Below are 21,398 nucleotides of genomic sequence, written 5' to 3' on the forward strand. Positions count from 1 at the left end.
TGGATCAGGTAATTTCCAAACTATAAGCAGCTACTTTTTTCACAGGCACTGTTAGAAAAGAATATTTATAGTACACTTTTTATTTAAAAAAATAAAATAAAATCTATGTAACTATCTCATGGAGATGTGGAATTTACAGACAGCAAGGAATTTTCTTTTCAAAGTTAGTACATGTAACTTATATTCACACACTAACATGAATATTTAGTATCTTTTTACAACATAAAAAAGATACTAAATATTACAAGACATCAGGCTGCTGTATGCTGAAGATGTAATGTCTTTGAAATGGGTGTTTGAAATGTGGCTACATAGGTAAACATTAGTTCAGTGCTTCACAGCAATGATAAATTCTCAAACATTTTCAACGTAAATACTTGATTTTGTAATAAAAAACTTGGAAGAATCTGAATGGAAAAATTGGAATTCTATTCAAGATAGATTTTGTATGGAATGTCACATTTTCTAATGTGTTTTAGCACTAAAGCTAAAACATTAGACATTTACAAAACATTAGAACTTAACCAATTATTTAAAAATATGTCTGAAAGTTCAAGCACATCAATACGTGGGTGATAATGCTCATAAATGCAGCATGGGAAGTAATAAAATAAAAAATACAATGAAGGAGACCACACATTATTTTAAAGGTAATGTTCTCTGGAATGCTTTTGCTTGTATCGTTTTTCTCCCCATGGCCAATATTCTCATCGTTTTGCTCAATTTTCTTTAATTTACTTTTTTTCTTTTCCAAATCCAATGATTAATATATTTTTTCTTTCTTTTTTTTTTTTTTATCATTTTACAAGCACCCCATTCCTTTGTCTTTATTGGCAAAAGCAAACATGCTAGTAAATTATAAATCCATTTATACAAATAAAATACATGAAGAAAATACACACACATCCTGCAAATATAAACAGTAACAAATCCAAAACTATTATCCAATAAACATTTTACATTTTGTACACTATTGGGTGATAGTAGCATTACAGAAGGTTGTACAAAAACTGGGAGATGCTCAGAATATGTTTACTCAAATGAGAAAAAAAAAAAAAATCAAAAAACACAACACTTAAACCTCTTTTTGGCAAAGTGAAATGTAAAAATCTAAAATGAAACACATCAGGTTCTTATCAAACTTCACTGGGACTGAAACGTGTTTAAAAGTGTTCTGTAACCTCCTAAATTGTGCCACTATTGTGGAGCTAATGTATTTACAAGCAAGCAAAATTATGCCTGCTAATAAGTTAATCTCACCTTTAGCTTGGCTTCATTCTGGATATGCTCAACCGAGTTGAGTTCTGATTATCGAAATGTAAACAATTATCTGCTGAAGGGGCATTTAAAGTCATCTTGCTTTTATTTGAGCAAACTCAGCTCATCCCATCCAGATGACTTTGGAACACAGTATATGTTACAAAAAGGCAAAAAAAAAAAAAAAAAAAACAGGAAGCAGAATCTTCGGTTGTCAAGCTTGCACACCTAAGCAGGTTTTGAACACTGACAATGTGAGGCAGCACTGCACTCATGCAAATAAGTTAGGGTGTGCTGCGTGACTCAAGTGTTTTCAAAAGTGTTTTAACAAATCAGAGCAGCTCTGAGAACTGGTTTAGAGCAAACGTTCTACTTAGATGCGGAGTAAAAGGAAACAAAACAGGGTGGACTGTTCAACACATAGGTAAAATTGTGCACTCATGTCTGACCTCTTCTACCTGATATACAATCCTGTCATTTGTGAAAAACAAAAATGACACAAAAAAAAAATTCCAAAGTTAACAGTAATTTCTCTTCAAAGCATTTACAAAATTTACAAAAGTAAATCACAAATCCTGTAAAAACTCAGCAATGAGCTGATAGTTTAAGGCAAAGAAATTACACATTTATATATATTTCTTTAATAAAATCAAAATGTTCAGTACTACATTCAAACACCTGTCTATGGATGTCACATTTTGGAAATAGGTGATCCGACCAGCTCAACAAGTGAGGATTTTCCACCCTCTCCTAAACGCCTGTGTGGATGTGTTTTCACACCGAGTGGCACTGGACCGAGTGAGAAAGAAAATTAAAGTGGGAAAAACTGGGGATATATGCTACAAATCTGTCAGTTGACGCAGAAACTGTAATTTGTGAACACTGATCTGCTGCACCAGGATCCGTCAGTACCTGCACACTCTCTCTTATGGTTCAACAGAACCTCGATGTGCTGGGCGTGCCAAATCGAACATATGGAATCAAAAATACTTGAGATCTTTAAAAGATTTTTGGGTAATTACTGCCAAAAAATTCCACTGAGAGTAAAGTAAAATTGAAAACCATAGCAGGTACAACACAGTGCATCGATGTGGTGACAAAACATTAAATAAACAGACCTCTCTCTGGAAGCAATAGAGAGGTTTCTACTGGTGATGGAATGGGTGTCCCTGAACTGGGCGTGAGATTGTTTTGTTTTATCTTTTTTTTCCTTACAAAAAACTGGTGAGAAAAAGCTTAAATACAGTATGTATAAAAATACCTATTCACAGTAGACACAAATGTTGTGCATTACTGATATTAATCATCTGATAAGCACACTACAACATACGTAGATTTTTCTATCTATAAGAGCAAAACATTTATCACTCTCAGCAAAAGTGAGATGTTGTACATATTTCATCGAGGGATACAAAAACTAATGACCCTCTAAGCTTTTTTTAATTGTTTATCACAAAGAAAATATGTTTTCCTTTAATTCAAGTCTAAAATTAATGCAAATAAAAAAACTGTTTCCTTGTATGCAGGGTAAAAATAATAAAAAAAGAACTGAATCCACTGGAGGGCATGCAGGGACACATCAGTCTCCTTATCGTCTCCAAGACCGGCTCTCATTCTCGTCGTCTTCATCGTCATCTTCCTCCTCTTCTTCGTCCTCCCTCCCCTCTTCGTTTCCTGGGAGATACGAGCTTGCTTCCTTCTGTTCAAATCAAAACACACCAAGTAAGCATCTTTATGCTGTTCTGGTTTTAACATATTTTAGAAACGTAGCATCTCACTTTGAGAGAAACTTTACACAATCTGTAAAGTTTCTCTCAAAGAACTTTACAGTTCTTTTGAGAACCTTATATTCCCTTGCTTTGTAAATAAAGGAAAGGAAAATTACAAAATATCTTAAGGAAAGAACATAAGGAGGCATGGAAGGACACAAAAAGGTTACAAAGTAAAAGCAGACTGTACTTTTACTTTGAAACTCAACAAAAAATGAAATAGATGGCTGAAATATAACAAGTAAGTTACAGACAAAATAATGAACAACTTAAGAATTTAAAGAGAATATATCGGATTTTATAGCCAGAGAGCCCAAAAAAATTATATTAATCGGATTTAAAAAAAAGAACATTCCAGTGTGTTTTGTTTTTTTAAAGCTGATGGCAAGTTTTAAAATAAATTGTGACACAAGAGTCTTTCCACAACAGAACAACCATCACCATATATGAATGAAAGCGTACGTAACAGCAAAGCACAGTAGTTTTCAACAGGAAAGGGATTCTTTTCTTGCCAAAAACAAAACATTATATCAACAGAAATATTTCTAATGGATATGTGCTTATTAGCACTGCTCAGGAAAGATAGATTGAGTTTTCCCAAAGTTATGCAGGCGAAGTGAGTAACAACACAGTTAATAGATCAGAAGGGTCGACTTGTGACAGTCTTTGCTTTTGAATTATGAAACGCTTTCACTGCTGACTTTTTCTTCAGAACAAATTTTTCAAATTGTTAAATCCTGTTAGCAATTTTAAATAATGAATACAAAAAATTCCTCTACCTTCATGAGTACATATATTTTTACAGCATTAGATTTTATGTTCATCACCTAAAAACAGAAACTGACAGATGAAAGGTGGTCATGAGGAGTAAATTAAGCAAAGGAAAATTAAGAAAATGGCTTAAGGAAAGAACATAAGGAGGCATGGAAGGACACAAAAAGGTTACAAAAAAGGAAAAACAACACATGAAAGAAAGAAAAAAGGAAACGTATGATAAAGTAAATATGTGCAGGTAAAGGAGGAAGGACACATGAAAGGATGGAATATGGACCATAAGGATTAAAAGGAGGGAAGAGAGGGGGCAGACAGATGGAAGGAAGAACAAATGAGAAGGAAATGTGGGAAGAAATTACAAAGAAATAAATAATGAAAAGAAAACATGACTGAAGGATGGAAAGTAGCAAGGAAAGCTGCAAGAAAGTGAAAAAGAAGGAGTAAAGATGGAGGATAACAGGTCATAAGGAAGAAAAGAATGACTGAAACACAGAAGGATTAAAGGAAGGGTAGATATAACATTTAGACTACGGCATAGAGAATAATTACAAATGCAAATATTTTTTTTCCAAACTCTTTCTCTTTTTTTCAGCACTTGGTCCTGGAAAATCTTGAACCAAATTTGTCTCAGACAAAAACATGTCCATGGATCCTGGACGTGGCTCTGAGAGAAGACCAACTGCATGCAGACTTGAGGAGATATAGTGATAGCTAAATTAATCCTAAAAACCAAACCTAACCTCGGAAAAAATATGTATATATATAAATACCCTTCTTAAAAAAGAGCCAAAGACATTAAAGTGATATGGTAAAGAATCCGTCCTTAAACAGCTAAAAGAAACCATAGTAGAAAGATTTCACCTGATTTTAATGCAGATTTACTCAAGAGGCTGGAATGCTCTTAGCACAGAGAGGTTCCCCCTCTCTGGGAGCCGCAGTGAAAAATTCACAAGCACTAAAAACATCCAACTCCAACCTGTGAATATAACTAAAACTTCAGAAAAGTTCACCAACTTTTCTGAAAACATGTGTCAAAGCATAAAGCTTGGCCTGAACTGAGTGTGTATGATGTGCCGTACCACCTTCTCCTCGTCTTTAGTCTCTTCCGCCTCAGGTTCAGACGTAACGGATGATGACTTGGGCTTGTACCAGGAAATCTGCAGAACGCGACCTTTGAACTTAGCTCCCTGATTTGCTGCCTAGAATACAAAATACACTCATTATTTTCAAAACATAAAAAGGACAAAGCATCTGGCATCATTTGGAGCGTGCAGCTTACATTCTCCGCTTCACTTCGTGTCTTAAAGGTCATGATAACAGTGTTGGCATCTTGGTAACGCAGTTCTTCAATTTCCCCAAATTTCTGAAAGAAAGAGGAAAAGCTTAGCACAACAATTACAGACAATTCCTGCAGATAGTTCTGTGAAATTATGTAATTACACACCACAAAATGAGGCATTAGCTCTTCCTTTTCGTCCTGCGTGATTCCTAAAATAGCGAGCGTTCTGGGCCTGTGGTCGACGACCATGCGGTTTACGACTCCACCGCGAGCCATCATCTCTCGGCTTCGGCTCCTGCCGCGGCCCGCGTGCATCGCCCCGGGATCCGGCGCCATCTTCCCTCGGCCTCTGCCTCGACCCGTTGGTGGGATGATGAGACCTAGTCGCTTCGCCTAAAGAAAAGAAAGAGACTGTTTGCTTATTTTCCTCAAGGCACAAAGTAACTAAATTGGAAAAAAAAGCATGATAGTTTTCAAAATCATATCAGATAACTATATAACTAAATTATTAAACAGAGGTATAACAATAGCATAAGCAGCATCAACAGTTAATTCATTTCTTAAAGTCATTTATTTATAAGTACTGTTTGTTAATCTTTTCCAACAACAGTAGCATGATTATGTTTAACAATTATCTCTCATGATTTACTTTCATTTCTGAAGAGGATCTGAAGACCCCACAATGATCGATTTGTGACCCCTAATTGGATCTTCACCCCAACATTTGCAAGCAGTGTGTCAGAGAATATTCCTACACAAACAGCATCATGAGGACCACCAAAAACAGCAGACAGATCAGGGATGAAATTGTAGAGAGGTTTAAACATGATTTTCCACTACAGCCTTTAACATAGAGCCAGAGATACAATAGAAGGGGTCTGCTCAAAGAATGTTACTGTTAGAATGGCCTAGTTAAAGTTGTGAACTAATTCATATTAAGAATGTGTGGCTAAATAGCTCAAGGTCAGTCAGATTTGACTGCAAGTGTCTATACAAAGCAAAGCTAAATGAGAAAAAAATTCTATTTCTGTCCAAACCTGGTAGTAGCATGCCACACTTTTCAGAAACCTATGAATTATTTTCATTCCACTTCACAATTAAGCAATTATTTAACTTTGCCTATCACATAAAATTCAAATTAAATGCATTTAAGAAAAAAGTTTAAGGGGTGTAAATACTTTTGGAAGGGCCTGTATGCGTTCTGCTCTCCCACTTCACCATTAGTTGTCCCTCCTCCATTTTTAACATGACACCTCACTTCTTAACCACTCCACAACCTAACAGCCCGTCTCTTCTCCATTTGTCCCTGCCTCACTTCTGCCTTTAATTGTCATTCTGCGATTTTCCGACACAGACCAGCAGCTCAAACTTTAATGAGACGGGCCCACATCAGTGTAAGGACTTGTGTCTGATTTGGCTTCGTTAGCGGCTACTCCTCTGGGGTTGCTTAAGTGGCTGCGGTTTAATGTGCAGAAAGAGGTTTGGGCTTGGATGGATGAGGCGGGATGGGGGGGCAGAGAATATGCATTTTTAACAACCAGCTAATTAAGGACCGCTGGGATGAAGCAAGGAAGAGGGACATAGGGTGTTGCAAACTAAAGCTAAGTTGATGTTATGCTGATTGAGGGACTAAACCCATTAGTGTCTATATTTACAGTACATTTAGATGTACACTCACTCTGGATGGTCTGGGAAAAGTGATCAAAAAGTACCCTGATAACACTAACATGAATAAAAAAAACAATAAGTTGTTGCAGCAAACACAAAGAATGTTCTGACTAGATTTGATCCCAGCTTTGCAGACACTTGGCATGTTTTCACCCCACTTGTCTTAAACACTCTCTTGTTGTTTTATTGCTTATGCTTGTTTGTTTTAATACACAAAAACCATTGTGCACTACTTTAGTGCACAATGCTTTAAAGCAGTGCACTGAAGCAGTGCAGCAATCAAAATTAATTCACGGGACTCAGGAGTGCAAAACTGTTAAAATATTTGAAATATAGACCTTTTAATGGGCGGGCATTAGGGTAATTATTTTTAGCTTTATATCATTATCCTCTCATCAAACACCTACCCAGAGTGATCTCCCATGGCAACCATTTGGGGGTGTCTAAAGCCTGTTCCCATTTCCCTAAAGCTCTGCCTTGGAGGTTCAGCTCCCAGCCACAGGACACCCCTCTCACACTCAACTCCCTCAGACTAGCGGCAGCAGCAATTAGCAAACAGCTGGAACTGCATCTACTGAGCTCTGCTTTAAAACTGCAGTTTGGAAAACTAAAAGAAGTCAATGAACGGCTACAGGCTACAAACTGAAGGCTATTATATCAGCACATAGACTGACTACATAACTTATTACATCTTGCTACACCAGGATCACTCCAAATACATACATATTTTTCCCCCTACGGCTTGTTTATCCAAATCAGAATGATGATGAAAATCAATGTTCCACCCTATTATGCAATCTGTTTAATACTCCAGTAGAAGTAAAGGTTTTTCTGTTGCTTTTCTTATTTACGTAAAAAAAGTAATTTGATCCTGTAGGTTTTTGCTTTACGTCTCAATACTGGGATGCTGTAGCATGTTCACTCAAGGTCATCACACCTTCAGTCTCATACTGATTCAATAGCTTTCTCTCTCTTTCCCCTAAAGTTTTAACTGAACCCACATTACTGACTCAAATTATGTCTTTTTCGCATAACAAGGCAAACTGTTATGTCTGACAGAAGCTGAAGAGCTCAATAAAGACCAAGTCAGCTCTTTTATTTATTTTGTGTTAAGGTTTTGGTTTATATGTTTACTTTTGTTGCATAATTATGCATGTGTGGAAAAAAAAAGTAAAAAAAAAAAAAAAAAAAAAAAAAGAGTAATCTTATCAGTAAACTTCCTCTGTGACATTTCTAAGAATCACATCCTCAAATTCAGCTTGCAGAAACCAAAAATGTCTGATGTTGTCTGTGTGTGTTTGTGGTCCCTGTTTGGGGAACCTTAATATATATGAGGCAACACTCCGGTTGTTCAGATTAGTATTAATGAATTTTCATTTTACTCCTTTAAGGTTGATTTATATCAACAAATTAAGCATTAAATGTACTTTTAGGACTGTGTTTAGAAAATGATGTCAGTGTAAATTTTGTACCTCCACCCGTAGCTCCACAAGTTTTCTCTTAAGGTCTGTTGTGTCTTCTCCAGAGCTAATTTTTTTATGAAAGTCTAATTCAGCATCGAGCAACTCCTTCTGGGCCTGATGAGAAAACCAAGACATGTAAAAACACCCTGCTTATCTGGTCATTTACTCAATAAAGTAAGTCAACGGAAGAAAAGAGATTTTAAGGATTACCAAAGTACCATTACTTATGTTGTATAGCTTAAAACTTAAAAATATTTGTACAGCATACACATGTATTTCTAAACTTACATCAGTTTTAGTCTTAGGTTGGCTGTGGTTGGTTTTGCCACTTGAGACCTGAGAGGTGGGGTTCATTTCATTCTGCAGCTGGGTAATCTTCTCTGTTAGCTCCTTGAGAGTTTTCATAATGTTGGCCCGCTCTTCGGGCTTCATCGCTCGGTTTTTCTCCAAGCGGTTGATCAGAGCCTTAAGGAAAAGCAGTAAGGGGAAAATGAATTGAATGCAATTAAGAACACAAGGCAAGAGAAAACCTTAGAGCAAAGGTCACATCAAAACCCAGTGGAGAGAAAACAAAAGAGGGCATGTTACTTTCTGACACTCGATCTGCGTCTTCAGCATCTCCTGTTTCTTTTTCCTCATGTCTTGTTGGAGTTTCATCGCCTCCTACAACAGAAAACAAACCCTTAGCACACTACTAGCTATCAGTAAAAAAATATTTCACAAACAAAATACTCAATCTTTTGCATCTATTCTGGAATATGTTAGCAAATAAAAAATATATATGCTACTTACTTGCTTCTTTTTAATAGCTTCCTGCACTTCCAATGCTTTTCCAGTTTTCCCAAGGCTCTTTGAGGAGGATTTGGCAGCAGTGGCTGCATAGGGGCCTTTCTGGGTGTTTGGTGCCACCTATGTGTCACAAGAAGAGGAAAAAGAAATAGAACCACGTAGGTCATCAAAACAGGAATACACACAGCTGTAAACCTTTCATCACAGTAAAGGCATTGCCTGGAACCACCAGCTTGGAATGCAATCCTAAAAAATGGCTCGTAAGGAGCTTAATGAAGCTTAAAATAGTGCAGAAGATGACATATTCTAAAAACATTAAAGACATAAAAGCTTTTTAATTTTGCCATCACACCTTACATAACTTCATGACATGCAAACCTTCCTGATGTCTTATGATGTGTAGAGTACCACTGTGGTTCAGTACAGCCATATAAAGCTGCATCATTAGTTAAATGATATATCTCTACACAAAAAAAAGTCAGCAAACTGATTTTTGTATACTGATGAGGAGAAGAAAAACGTACGAGAGCGTCAGAGCTGGGATTCATGCCGTCAGTCTTTGTTGCGATTGTGGTTCCAGGTGCTGCATTCAGGTGATGCTTGGGTACAGTATTGTTCAGCACATAGGCACCTGGACTGTGTTGTTTAATCCCCTGCAGAGACATTACAAATGGCAAAAAAAGAAAAAAAATTACAAATTTTAAGAAATTCAAAAAGAAATCAACTGGTGACCTGAAATTGGATGACTATTAGCTTGATCAGCAGAGTCTGCTGATGTTTTCTTCACTGACTGTTTGCAAACTGAAATCTGTCATAGTTTTCTGTGGACAGATATGAACTGTCTATCAGAGAAAGAACCATTTGTGCACTTTCCTGAGTTGAAGAATCAGAAGTCTTTGATATGGATGATATGGAAGTTATTTCTAAGGTAAGAAGACTTACAGCATTTTCAGTACGAGTGCCATTCTTAAAAATAATGAGACCGAGGCTTCAGCGTTTGCACCACTCTGCCTTGCTGCAGCTTTTCTCAAAACAGCACTGTCAGAAAATCAATAGCATTTAAAGCTTCACTTTGAAATGTTATAATGCGTTTCATTGTTCCAGTCTGCAATGTTTTGCATACATATAAAGGCATTTCTGGAAAAAAATGTTTAATTCAGTTTAACAAAGAACTTAGTTGTACTTTTACTGCATAAGTGATGCTAAAAATCAAGTGTAAGGTCATTTTTAAGGTGATGCAATCATTAATTACATCACCAATCAGCAGCAGGTTAAAATAACCGCACAGTCTGAATTTTTAATTGCCACTGCCAGGAGTTCTGCTTCATTTGCTGAATTATTTTGGCTTTATTTGGCCGCCAGGTGTCGCTGTTTTTAAACAGACCTAAGAACTAAACATGAGACTCTTTTAAAATGTTTTTTCAGAAAGTGAAAAAAACATTTCAACCTCCATCTCTTAGGGATCATCCTGGAAATGTTGGCTTTCTTTTGGAAATCTCTGACCAAAGGTAGGAATCTTCACACACAGTCAATTTAAGGCACAACTTTAGCTGTATAAAAATCTATGTTGTACACAAGGCTCCATGTCTCTCCTTTTGAGATGAAAGTTTTTTTTGATTCTTTAGTGTTAGCTCTTTAAGCTAACCTTGTGCATGTTGCTGTGCGGCAGGCCTTGGCCTGGCACCGACCCGGGCCCCTGGCTCCCTGAGGTGGGCTCCTGACCAGTGGTGTTGGTGCTGGGCTCCCGGTGCCAGTACACACGGATGAAGCGGTTGTTGAGGACGGCCTCGATGCTGGATATGGCCCGTCTGGCCTCTTCGTTCTTTGTGTACTGGATCAGAGCGGCCTCTGGATCACCGCCAAACACAACCTAGGTGGAGAGTGAAAGTGAACTGGTCAGCAGAACATAAAGTTCTCTATTGCTTTCATCGTTATCACTTTTCATCTGCTTTATTGCATCCAATAAATACTGCACCTGTATATTGACGATAGTTCCAAACTTGCTGAAGTGTTCATTGAGCTTGGTGATGTTATTCAGCTCCCGTGGGATCTTGCGCACCTCCAGCTTTGTGTTCACGTAGTGGTTTCTCTTTGGAAAAATATTCTTATCTTGACCAGCAAAATTTGGCCTGAAACAACAGAAAAATTGCAACAAAAACAGTGATGTTAATCTTAGAAATAACTTTGTTTTGATAAGAGCTGACTTTTGGGACCAAAAGAACAAATATCCCTAAAGAAAATTCAAAATGATAAGAAAAACTCATTGTAGACAGATTGTATGCATTAGTTTTCCTTCTTCTCTGTTCCAAATTCATTAATTACACAAAAATGTATTTTATGTTTAAATATAAAATCAAGTTTATGTAATCTTGATTACAGATTACACAAACTGTAGTCAAGATTACAGTTTATGCTTTATAATAAAGTTTTAATATATATTTTTAATATAGTACAGCATCTGCAATTGAATACTAGAAATACATTCATGTGGAAAAAAATGGATATCCTATGACAGCATGTTTCTTTATTCTAACATATTTAATATCCATATGATCCAATGAAATATTCAAGAAATAAAAACAACAATAACTAGCAATTCAAACTAATAAGAAAACCTTCTTTTAAATGTTTGCACTATGCTTTATATTTTACAAACACCATGATTAAATTGTCCGAGGTCTTCATAAGGAAAGATGTAGCAGCTTTGTGTCTGGTAAGTAATTTTAAGAATCTTAAAAATCTTCTTTTTCTTTTTTTTTAAAATAAACCTTTCCAATGTAGGGAAAATGTGGCTTCTGTGTTTCTCTTATTCTGTTATTCTATATTTTCTTCATGTTTATGTGAATCTTTGACTCCTTACTTCTCCATCCAGGGTTTCTTAGCTGCTGGACCATCGGCCATACTGGCTCCCATCGTCCTCTTCCTGCTGTCCTGTTCAGCGCTGAAGCGAGACACATTATTTCCAGGAGAGTTGGATCCAGTTGCTGGCTCTGTTTGGATCACTATGTTGGCCGCTAGAAGAGGAAATAGAAAGACAAGACATGCTTTTTAGTGAAAAAGTGATCAATCAAAAGATGTCGCATTGACTGCATTTCATCTTTATTGTGTTGGAGACACAGCGATAATATTTTAGGATTTATGTGGATGGCGTGGAATAAACTTGATTTTCTGAAGACTGGGTCATTTATTAAGACCACAATTATTACCTCTGGATCCTTGTCCTTCGCCGGAGGTGAGGCCAATGAGGTTGGAGCGTTGGGTCTGAACTCGGGGAATAAACTGGCGATAAGAATTACGACCCGCAGCCGTCAGTCCTGGAGATTCTGGGTTGTAGCCTTCCGGATCATAGTTATCTAAAAAGAGATAAACATTCATTTACAAAATGGAAGTAATGAAGATTAAAATATTTTACTTACTAAAACCTAAAGTAAAGCTGGAGCTTCCAGATATGCCCAAGTTTAAAAAAAAACACCTACATATAAAATAAAATAAAATAATCTAAAACAAAATGCTAATGATTATTAGTGTGAGCTGCAGCTTAATGTGGTAGAATTAAAACAAGAGATCTGAAAGCAAATAAGTTCAACGGGAACAGAAAAATATATTTTGTACAACTATCAGGAATCTGAAGTATGGAAGCTGCAAACTGTCACATTAGAAACACTTGTCTTTAAGATTAATAAACACCACCACCTTATGGCCAGCAAGGGATACTGCAACACTCAAAGAACATGCAAAGAAGCTCATCCACAACATAACAAAACAAATAACCAAAATCCCCACAGTGTGTAAAACATGCTTTAGTCAGCAGAAAAATCTACTGTGTGAACAGAAAAGTCAACATAAAGAAAAAGAAGAGAAATAAAGAACGGAAACTGAAACAAAAAGCCACACAGTCCCAATCTGAATAGGAGAAGCATTTCTGCTTACATTCAGACTGGACATATTGGGGCCGCAGAGACACAGATGAGGACGAGGGAGGAGGCTGAGGGGGAGCAGGAGGAGGAGGAGGAAGAGTAGGTGGGAGCCCGACTCCAGGTGGTCCAATGGGGGGAGAAGAAGTGATTGCAGATTGATGGTTGGGGGTATCGATCCCGCTGGTAGCTATCAGTGGAGGTCCTGGGGGAGACAAAGGTCCAATTCAATGTCTCAGATGTATCGCATGTACAACAGTGTATGAGGTTGTTTTCTACACTGAAAAATTAATTCACTCTATACAAAAACCAAGAAATATTGGAACTCCAATAGTTTGTATATAAAATTTACACAGACAAATGGAAAAACATCTATAGAAATATGAGGTATAATCTCTTTAAAGTTTTAAAAGATTCCTAAATATTTGGGCCAAAACCTAAAGAGTAGAAGACCCATGAAAAGTAGCAACCACAACCAATAAGTGAGAGCATAGAACTGACCCAGAAATCCACCAGAACTCAGAAAATGTACAACTAAAGTCTAGAAGATTTTGTTCACATCTTGACTCCAACATTCATCCTGAGGAGATACCATTATTTACAAACACTGATTGACAATTGACTCATGCAAAGCAGACACAGTCTCTCCATATGTGAAATTTGCAGTCAGTTTATGCATGTTTGGAACAGATGTTGAATGGCAGTGTTGTCCTTTTGGGTTAGTGACTGAGTAAAGCCCCATATTTTTATTATTATTGTCGTTCTCTCTCATATTGCATCTGTTACTCAACATTACTAAGCTCATTAAAATTTTATTGCTGAAATAACACCACAAAAACACAACTCAAATGAGTTTCAACAGTGTTGATGTCACAATAACAGGGTTTCTACAAAATCATGTAACAATATTCCAGAGTTTCCCAGATTTAATTTTATAGTATCCTGAATCATTTACTTTATTCTGAAAATAAGAAAAAAAGTTAATTACTACATTACAGCCTAGGAGAAAGGTTATCTATATAAACCTTGAAGAAAACGCAACTGGAAGGACAAAGGAAATTATTCAGAAATGTAAAGAAGGACAAAAAGAAGGACACAAGGGAAGAAGGACAGAAGTGGGAATAGAAATGAAGGAAGAAAGGATGATAAGAGGAAACAGGAAAAGACAGATAGTTAATGCAATGATGAAAACAAGAAAGGAAGGAAGGCAAGAAAAAAGCAAGAACACAAGGCAGGAAAGGCCCAAAGGAAGAAAGAAAAGACACAAGTACTCAAGGAAAATTGAAGGAAATAAAGAAGCAAAGACAAGGGATGAGATAAGAAGTGGACAGAAAGACAGGGAATAAAGAATAGAATGACTTAAAATAGAAAGAAGGGGAAAAAGCAGGATAGAGTAGAAAAAAGAATATAATGAACACATAAATGAAGATAACAGAAATAAAACGACAAAAAGAATGAATGACAAAAGGAGGGACACAACATTTGGGCAAAAGGACACGGAACAATACCTAAAATTACTAATATTTACTGTTTTTTTTAATATAATAATAATATTCTGATCTTGAAATTACTAAAACCAAATTCCAGACATTTCCAGACTCTTCCAAACTGAGTAGAAACCCTGGAATAATAACGTAGATCAAGTGACTGAATGCATCTGAGAAAATTAAGAAACATCCACAGAGCCTCAGCTGACAGCACACACTGACACACTGACTAAAGTTTATTTGCAGGTGAAGCTGCTAACTGCATTGAGTGTTAAGGGGCTAACACTTCAGGTGTTAAAGGGCATTGTTAGGCTCATCTAATTACTACAACTAAATTCTGATGAGCCAGGATGATTATTTATACCAGGGTAGCGAGACCAATTGTAGACGGTCTAAACACAAAGAAACTGCTTTTAAGAAGACACATGATGTTGTCATGATAAAAAAAATAAAAATAAATGTCAAAGGAGGAGACAAAAAGAAAAAAGATACAAAATACGTGTCACTAAAACTCACCTGTCATTGGGAAGACACCTGGTGGTGGTGGCTGGGAATAGGGGGGCATTGCTGGCATCCTAAGTGAGGGGGGCGGCTCAGTGATTGGGGGCATGGGCAAGCCGCCAGGAGGCATGACGGGAGGAGGCGGAAAAGGAATCATTTTGGGCAGGGTGACGTCATCAACGATGAGAGGGTCGCTGCCGTGGTCGAAGGGACACAGGTCACCCAGGACGCAGAATCCTTTCTCTGTTTGAGCAAAAAAGACACAAAAACATAAGTCAATCCTAACAGGTTCCATTCCAAATTTAAAATCTACCATAAGAGTATCAACACTGACCAAGGTGACTAAATAAAAAGCAAATGTTGAGGACAAAAGGTAGGTTAACACATCCAGTGTGCGTTTACCCCACAGCCTCATTAAAGCAGCAGGTCTCCAGTGGCTGTTTGAGCACTGTGACAGCAGAGAGCTGCAGGGACGGAGGGTTAAGTTTAAACTCTCCTGTGTGTGTGCAGAGCAGGCCTAGCGCTGTGCAGCCTCCCACTAGGGACAAAGGACAGAGTGCTAAACAGTGGTCATTAGTAAAGAGACTCAACAAGGGCCTGAACCCTTGAGGGAAAGTGAAACGCCAGCTTTATACTAACCTAATACAGCTAAACTTTTCTAAGTAAGACCTTCAACAGTGCTCCCCCTTTTTTTACAAAAACTTAAACTCAGCTCCTACCGTCATAGTCCCTGCATCGCTGCTTGAGCGGAGTATTCTTGCCGCCAAAGGGCTTTCCGACACCATCTTGCCGCTGAGCGATGTAGTAGCTGGACCAGCTGTCTGTAGTGCTGTCGGGCAGGTGAGCCGGCGTCACAACAGGAACCCCTCCAACTGCTGAGACCCCAGCAGACGAGGTAGCAGAGGAGAAGGGATGCAGAGGGGTAGGAAGGGGCAGTAGAGGCGGTGGATGCTGCTGCTGCTGGGGGACAGATGTTTGCGAAGCATTGTATCCATCATTGTCTTTTCTTTCCACCTCAAACTTTGACTTGAAATCTGTTAAAAACAAGAAGAAACATTTGAAAAATCTATCAATAAACCTAATCTAAGACAGAAGAGTTTAAAGTGTCATTTCGAAAATAGCAACTTCTCGCAATACACAAGCTTAACCTTGTGGGTAATTTATCCAATTCCAACCCATGTTATGGAATCCCCAATGATGTGACTGCAAAGCTGTCCACATTGTCCTATTAAGTCTCGACAATGCAACTAAAAACAATACAATCCGCTACATTCGATCTTCTCTAAACAGTCCAAACCAGCTCAGCTCCACGGTGCTCCTGGCAGCTCTTCTACATTACTGATGCACAGTTAAAGAGCAGCTGCACACCTGGGTCTGGTCCCCTGTGACTTTATCTCGGCTTGTGTAGGAACACTCGCTTCGTTCCTCTCTCACCTCTGCCTCCTCTGTGCTCCCGGTCCCTGCTCTTCCCTCGGCTGCCGCTCCTGCTCCGGCTGCGGCTCCGGCTGTAGCTCCTCCCCCGGGGGCTGCCTCTGCGCCGCTCGTGGCGCTCTCGCTCGCGGTGGGCATCACCGACTTTGCTGTGCCGCTCGAAGTCTCTGCGTTTGCGCTCATCTCTCCTCCTGTCTTCGCGGCTCCTGCAGGGTTTATTAGAGGGAGCGTTCGAATGACTTACCTGCGCCATAACTGCTTTGGATGAAGCAGTTAGCCGAGCAATTTTCCAACAGGAAAGACTTTTGATAAAGGTCTTAATACCTTTATCAAAACGGCCTAACGGGGCCTTTCAATAAATTACAATGTCATCCTTCCATCCAAGATTAATCTGTTCTGGGTCTTAATCCAGTTGGCAAGTATCTCAAGCAGTTAAAAAGTTGTTTCAATTTAATATTCATTTCTGAAAACTTTTTTTATTGTGATTAAAGCTAATGAAAACTTTAAGGGAGGTATATATATATATATGTATAAATATATATATATTTATCACAATAGGGATTTCTACTACAGAAATGTGTTATTTAGGCCTGTCGCAAAGGGGGCGACATATTGGCATTTATGTCAAAGAGACTGCCGATATGTTTTGCAGATGTTAAGTACAATAACACATCTCTCTATATTCATGAGGTTCTGAAGTAGCCATAGAAATATAACAACATATGAAGAACACAGTTGAAGCCACAGCCTTGCCTGGATTCGTTGAAGTCAGCGCGGTTTCTCAGGGGACTTCTCCTGCGTCTGTTTTCTCTCTCTTCCTCTGGAGTTTCAGCCTTCAGGGAAACAATGATTATGTTACACAGGAAGAGATTTCAAAAGATCAACAATTCAAATATAAATTTGTTTTGATGTAAATATTAAACAGATAAGGTAGCTCTTCTCTTTATGGAAATTTAAACTAATTTTGGAAATGTGTCCTTGTCCATTGTTCTTACCTCAACAACATCAGCCTTGAGAGGAGCTGGTTTCACCTCCTCTTTTGGACCCTCCTTGGCAGCAGGGTTACCCAGGTAGCTCTTCGTCGTCAACGACTCAAAAAGTTTATCTACAAATCCTATGGTTTCTAGAAAAGCAAAATTAAAGCAATTAACATGTTTTTATTTTGTTAGATGTGTGGCTAGTTTTATAGTTGGACTGAATAATACTCTTCATTGATGATGTGCCTATTGTCCTGTTAGAAACCAATCATTTTATTCTATGCTTTCTATGTTTAGCCCAGTATAATACATTACAATGTCATATAGTACAAAAACAATGTTAATATGTAAATATATGAAATATATTACAATAACATGTTTTTCAGCCACTGGAGAAGCAATTGGTGAATATCTGTAATGTTATATGATATAAACAAACTCAAAGACATTATTTTTGTTTTTACCATTTGCCATGCATAAAATCAAACATTTACAGCACTGTCTCCCCCTAGAGGTCATACGGGAGATAAGCTAACTAACAGCTTGGAAACATTATGGCTTATTTACATTAAGCCATTTTGAAGCATGCAAATTTCTCACGCTCTGAACATCTAGGTTTGACTATCCATCACTGACGCAAATTACTTTTATCATTTCTTACAAGGCTTACTACAAATCACTCTGGAGATAATCTGAAACAATGCTGTGTTTGATATGTAACCAGTTTAACCTTTTGAGAAAGCCAGAACTTTTTCAAATACTAATTTTGCATGAAGTGGGTAAATATATTTGAGGTTTTTTTTAGCGTAAATTACTTGACATGTCTTTCTTAATGAGCCAATTTATCAAAAACTCTCCCAAGCAATATGTTAGAATTATTATTTTTTTAAATAACCCATATTTTCAAAGTGACCCAAATATATTTAGCCATGTGACGTACCAGTGATATTTTCCTTTGATTGGAAGGTCAAATAAGGAAAACTCTTATTTCTCTGCCTGTCAAATGCATCAAAATATGAGAATTTTTACTTATTTAGTCCATAAACGCAACACCAAATGACTAATACCTAAACTAATACCTCTGAAAAGGGAACATGCCATTCTTTTATAGTCAACATTTAATTACTGAATTAAAATACATTTCTAACTCAGTCACTATTTTTTAAACTATAACTTCCCTACTTGACTTCCACCATAACAGAGCAGGGGATAACAAGGGGTGAAAGACTAAACTAATTGTTTTTATTTTTTCCCATTTCAGCTAACTGAGAAAGCAACACACATTTTTTAAATAAGAAAAGGAGGTCTCTCTTCATCCAATCAGCTTAAAGGAACCTTTATGCAAACTTCTTACCCTTTTGTAGGAAGACATCAAGCTGGTCAGCACAAAGCGCTTTCAGCTCCTTCTCTGGTTTGTCTTTCTTCACAAGAGCCACTACGTAGTTGGCCAATGCAGCAGGATCAGCATCACATCTGCAAGTCAGAAGGGATGTAATGTTTATTCAAAAAGTCTAAACCATGTTTAAATTGAGCCACATGGCTTAGGCAATTTCTTTGTAAAGTTAGTAGATTAGCCAGTTATTAATGGTTTATGTCATGTTGATTTTAACAAGTTGCAGAAAAATATAAAGATGAGAAGCTGTGAAAATTTTCAACTTTAAACTAAGGAATCTGACAGCTTGAGATGGGTTGTTTCCATAATAGGTAGTCTAATGCCTCAGAAAAAACATAACTGTACCAGTCACTTGTTTGGTAATGCACAACCAGACAGGTAAAACATTTACCAATATGTACACCCATTTATATCCATAGTTTTAGATTGCATTATTGCTTGAAATAAAACTTGCTACAATAGCATTAGCCAGATATTTAAGACAGAGGAATTATTAGATGCAAATATAAGACTTATTTAATCCCGGCAGTGGAATGCCTGTGTGCCGTTTTTCCACTGTATTTTCCTGGGGTGAGAGTTAAGAGGTTAACAAGATTACACTTTAAAACAGTTTAAAGAAAGGGTCCAAAATACACTCCACGTACACAACAAGTACAAACAGACCCAAAGCATCTTGACTCGCAGCTTTTTACAACAGTTTAAACTTTCCAAACACACGCATACAAAAACTGTTGGCCAACAAACAAAACAAATATTTGAGAACTATCAGTGTTTCCATGAACTCTAAAGCATCAAACCAAAAACAACTTGATGTTTATTTTTCTGTTATCCTTACAGGTAAAAAAAAACAACTATGTTTAAAAGAAACAAATACATCTTTGTTTATTTTCAGATCATTTTTGACATCCAAATTGTTAAGCATAACGTATTTTAGAGTCATGTACAGTCACCCATAAATCTAAATTAATGGGTGATTAATTTACATTAATTATCTATTGTTCACTGTTTTATCAAATCAGAATCCAACAACTAAAAACATACAGAATGTCCCCCTTCTATTTAAATGTTGTTGTTTTTTTAATTCATATGAAGCTCCTTTAAAAGGTATTTATCTGTACGGTGTACCGCTGCAGCAACATTTTCAAGTCATATGTGAGAACACTTCATGGAATTAGCAAAAATTAAAGGCAAATGTGGAAACGATTTATGAAGAGGGCTAGGACTGTCAGATCTGAATTTCATTATCAAAGAATTTCAGCTTAAGTCACAAATTTCATCGCAATTTTAATGATTGCAATATTGCAAATAAAAAATAACTGATTTGAAACATGCATAAGGTTGTATAATATCAGTTATTCATACTTTCAAACTTTTTATGCCAGTGTTGTATTTGGCCAGTTGGATGAACTTTTTCTCCTTTTGAGACCACATCTGATCAAGATGTTAGAGATCAAGATGCTAAAGCTCAAGAACAGAGGTGCAAATATTATGGGAATGGAAAAAACCAAGTTAGTTTGCTTACTAGTATTTATAGCTGATTAGCTCTGATTTCTCTTGTGATGTCATTGACTCAAGTAAACACAAACCAGAAGTAGTTGCTTTCTTCAATGCACATTTTAGAAACAATCATGTTGTGAAATGCATATGTAAAAATCCATACTTCCTTAACCAGATGGATTTTTATCGTAAGTGAACGTTTGTAGCAGATCACTGGACAGTATCTTTAAAGGCTCTTTGAAAAACTACTCTACTTAATCATAAAATTCAATGCAAACAACTTGAAAACATTCGGCACGCCACAGAATTATGATCAAGCTACAAGTCAATGAAGGTCACAAATTCACAATTTAATATTCATCACCACTGACTCTTCCAGACAATTATTAATTTTTTTTTTAGAAACATCTGTTTCCATAGAAAACATCAAACCGTAGCAATGGTCACTAAAGTGGTCAACTAGATTCATTTCGTTTCTAAAAACCTTTAAAAACGTCTGCGTACATACAATTAACACTCGAGTGTGTAACTATGGTAACTCAAAAAGTCAAGTTACTAGCTTAAAACGGACTGCAGCGATGTACATCTAGCTTGTACTGCAGCCACAAGTAGAAAAATAACCACAAGTGTCTTGTCTTAAAGCTTAGTGATATCCTACAGAGTCGTGATAAAGTAACAGCTTGTGCTCCAAATCTAACACCAAATTATTGCAAAATTGTAGTGAAAAACATATGCAACTACCCCAAATGAGGCACGTTAAACGTGGATTTCCTGAGCTAAGTGAGCAAGGATTATAGCTGCTCTCTTCCTCCAAAGGCCCTGATTACAGCACGGCTCCAATGATGCTTTGGTCAGGCTCGCCAGCTAACGTAGCATGCGAGCTAAATGTCATTTCAATTCAATACTCACATCGGCTCCAGGAGTTTTGCCAGCCACGATTTGAAGGCTTCCACATTTTCTATGATCATTGTGAAAAAGACTTTAATACTGCCTAGAAATAGAAAATGTGCTTCGTCAACCCTACTTTCATCGTCTATACATTTATAAGCTTTTAGGCCTTCTGTCTTCTCTACTGGCAGGTCGCACGCACTGTTTTACGGCATGGCAACACGAGTCGAGTTGTCGTAACGTAGGCCTGACGAGGGACGTTGTAATATTTAATATAAAAGCGTCGACTTGAAAATGATGACTAAATATTA

At 37.3% G+C, this 21,398-nt stretch overlaps 1 protein-coding gene across 2 annotated transcripts; it reads right to left on the reverse strand.

The window, feature by feature from the left end:
* Nucleotides 1-642: 642 nt before the first annotated feature.
* rbm27 (RNA binding motif protein 27) lies at nucleotides 643-21,279 on the reverse strand. 2 transcript variants are annotated; one of them, XM_023342435.1, is made up of 21 exons: nucleotides 21,109-21,279; nucleotides 18,664-18,782; nucleotides 17,328-17,455; nucleotides 17,086-17,165; nucleotides 16,336-16,538; nucleotides 15,621-15,935; nucleotides 14,917-15,144; nucleotides 12,930-13,118; nucleotides 12,206-12,352; nucleotides 11,860-12,013; nucleotides 10,975-11,128; nucleotides 10,645-10,869; nucleotides 9,524-9,652; nucleotides 9,003-9,119; nucleotides 8,799-8,873; nucleotides 8,499-8,675; nucleotides 8,220-8,324; nucleotides 5,245-5,472; nucleotides 5,080-5,163; nucleotides 4,880-4,999; nucleotides 643-2,956 (listed from the first exon to the last, which is right to left on the reverse strand). In XM_023342435.1, exons 1-21 carry the CDS (start codon nucleotides 21,165-21,167, stop codon nucleotides 2,846-2,848), a joined length of 3,147 nt encoding a protein of 1,048 aa, XP_023198203.1. In that variant the 5' UTR covers nucleotides 21,168-21,279; the 3' UTR covers nucleotides 643-2,845. The 2 variants fall into 2 exon arrangements, with proteins under 2 accessions (XP_023198203.1, XP_023198202.1); XM_023342434.1 differs by having other exon boundaries at nucleotides 4,883-4,999; nucleotides 21,109-21,255.
* Nucleotides 21,280-21,398: the final 119 nt, after the last annotated feature.

Source organism: Xiphophorus maculatus, chromosome 11 (assembly GCF_002775205.1).
Source record: "Xiphophorus maculatus strain JP 163 A chromosome 11, X_maculatus-5.0-male, whole genome shotgun sequence".
Lineage (NCBI taxonomy): Eukaryota > Metazoa > Chordata > Actinopteri > Cyprinodontiformes > Poeciliidae > Xiphophorus > Xiphophorus maculatus.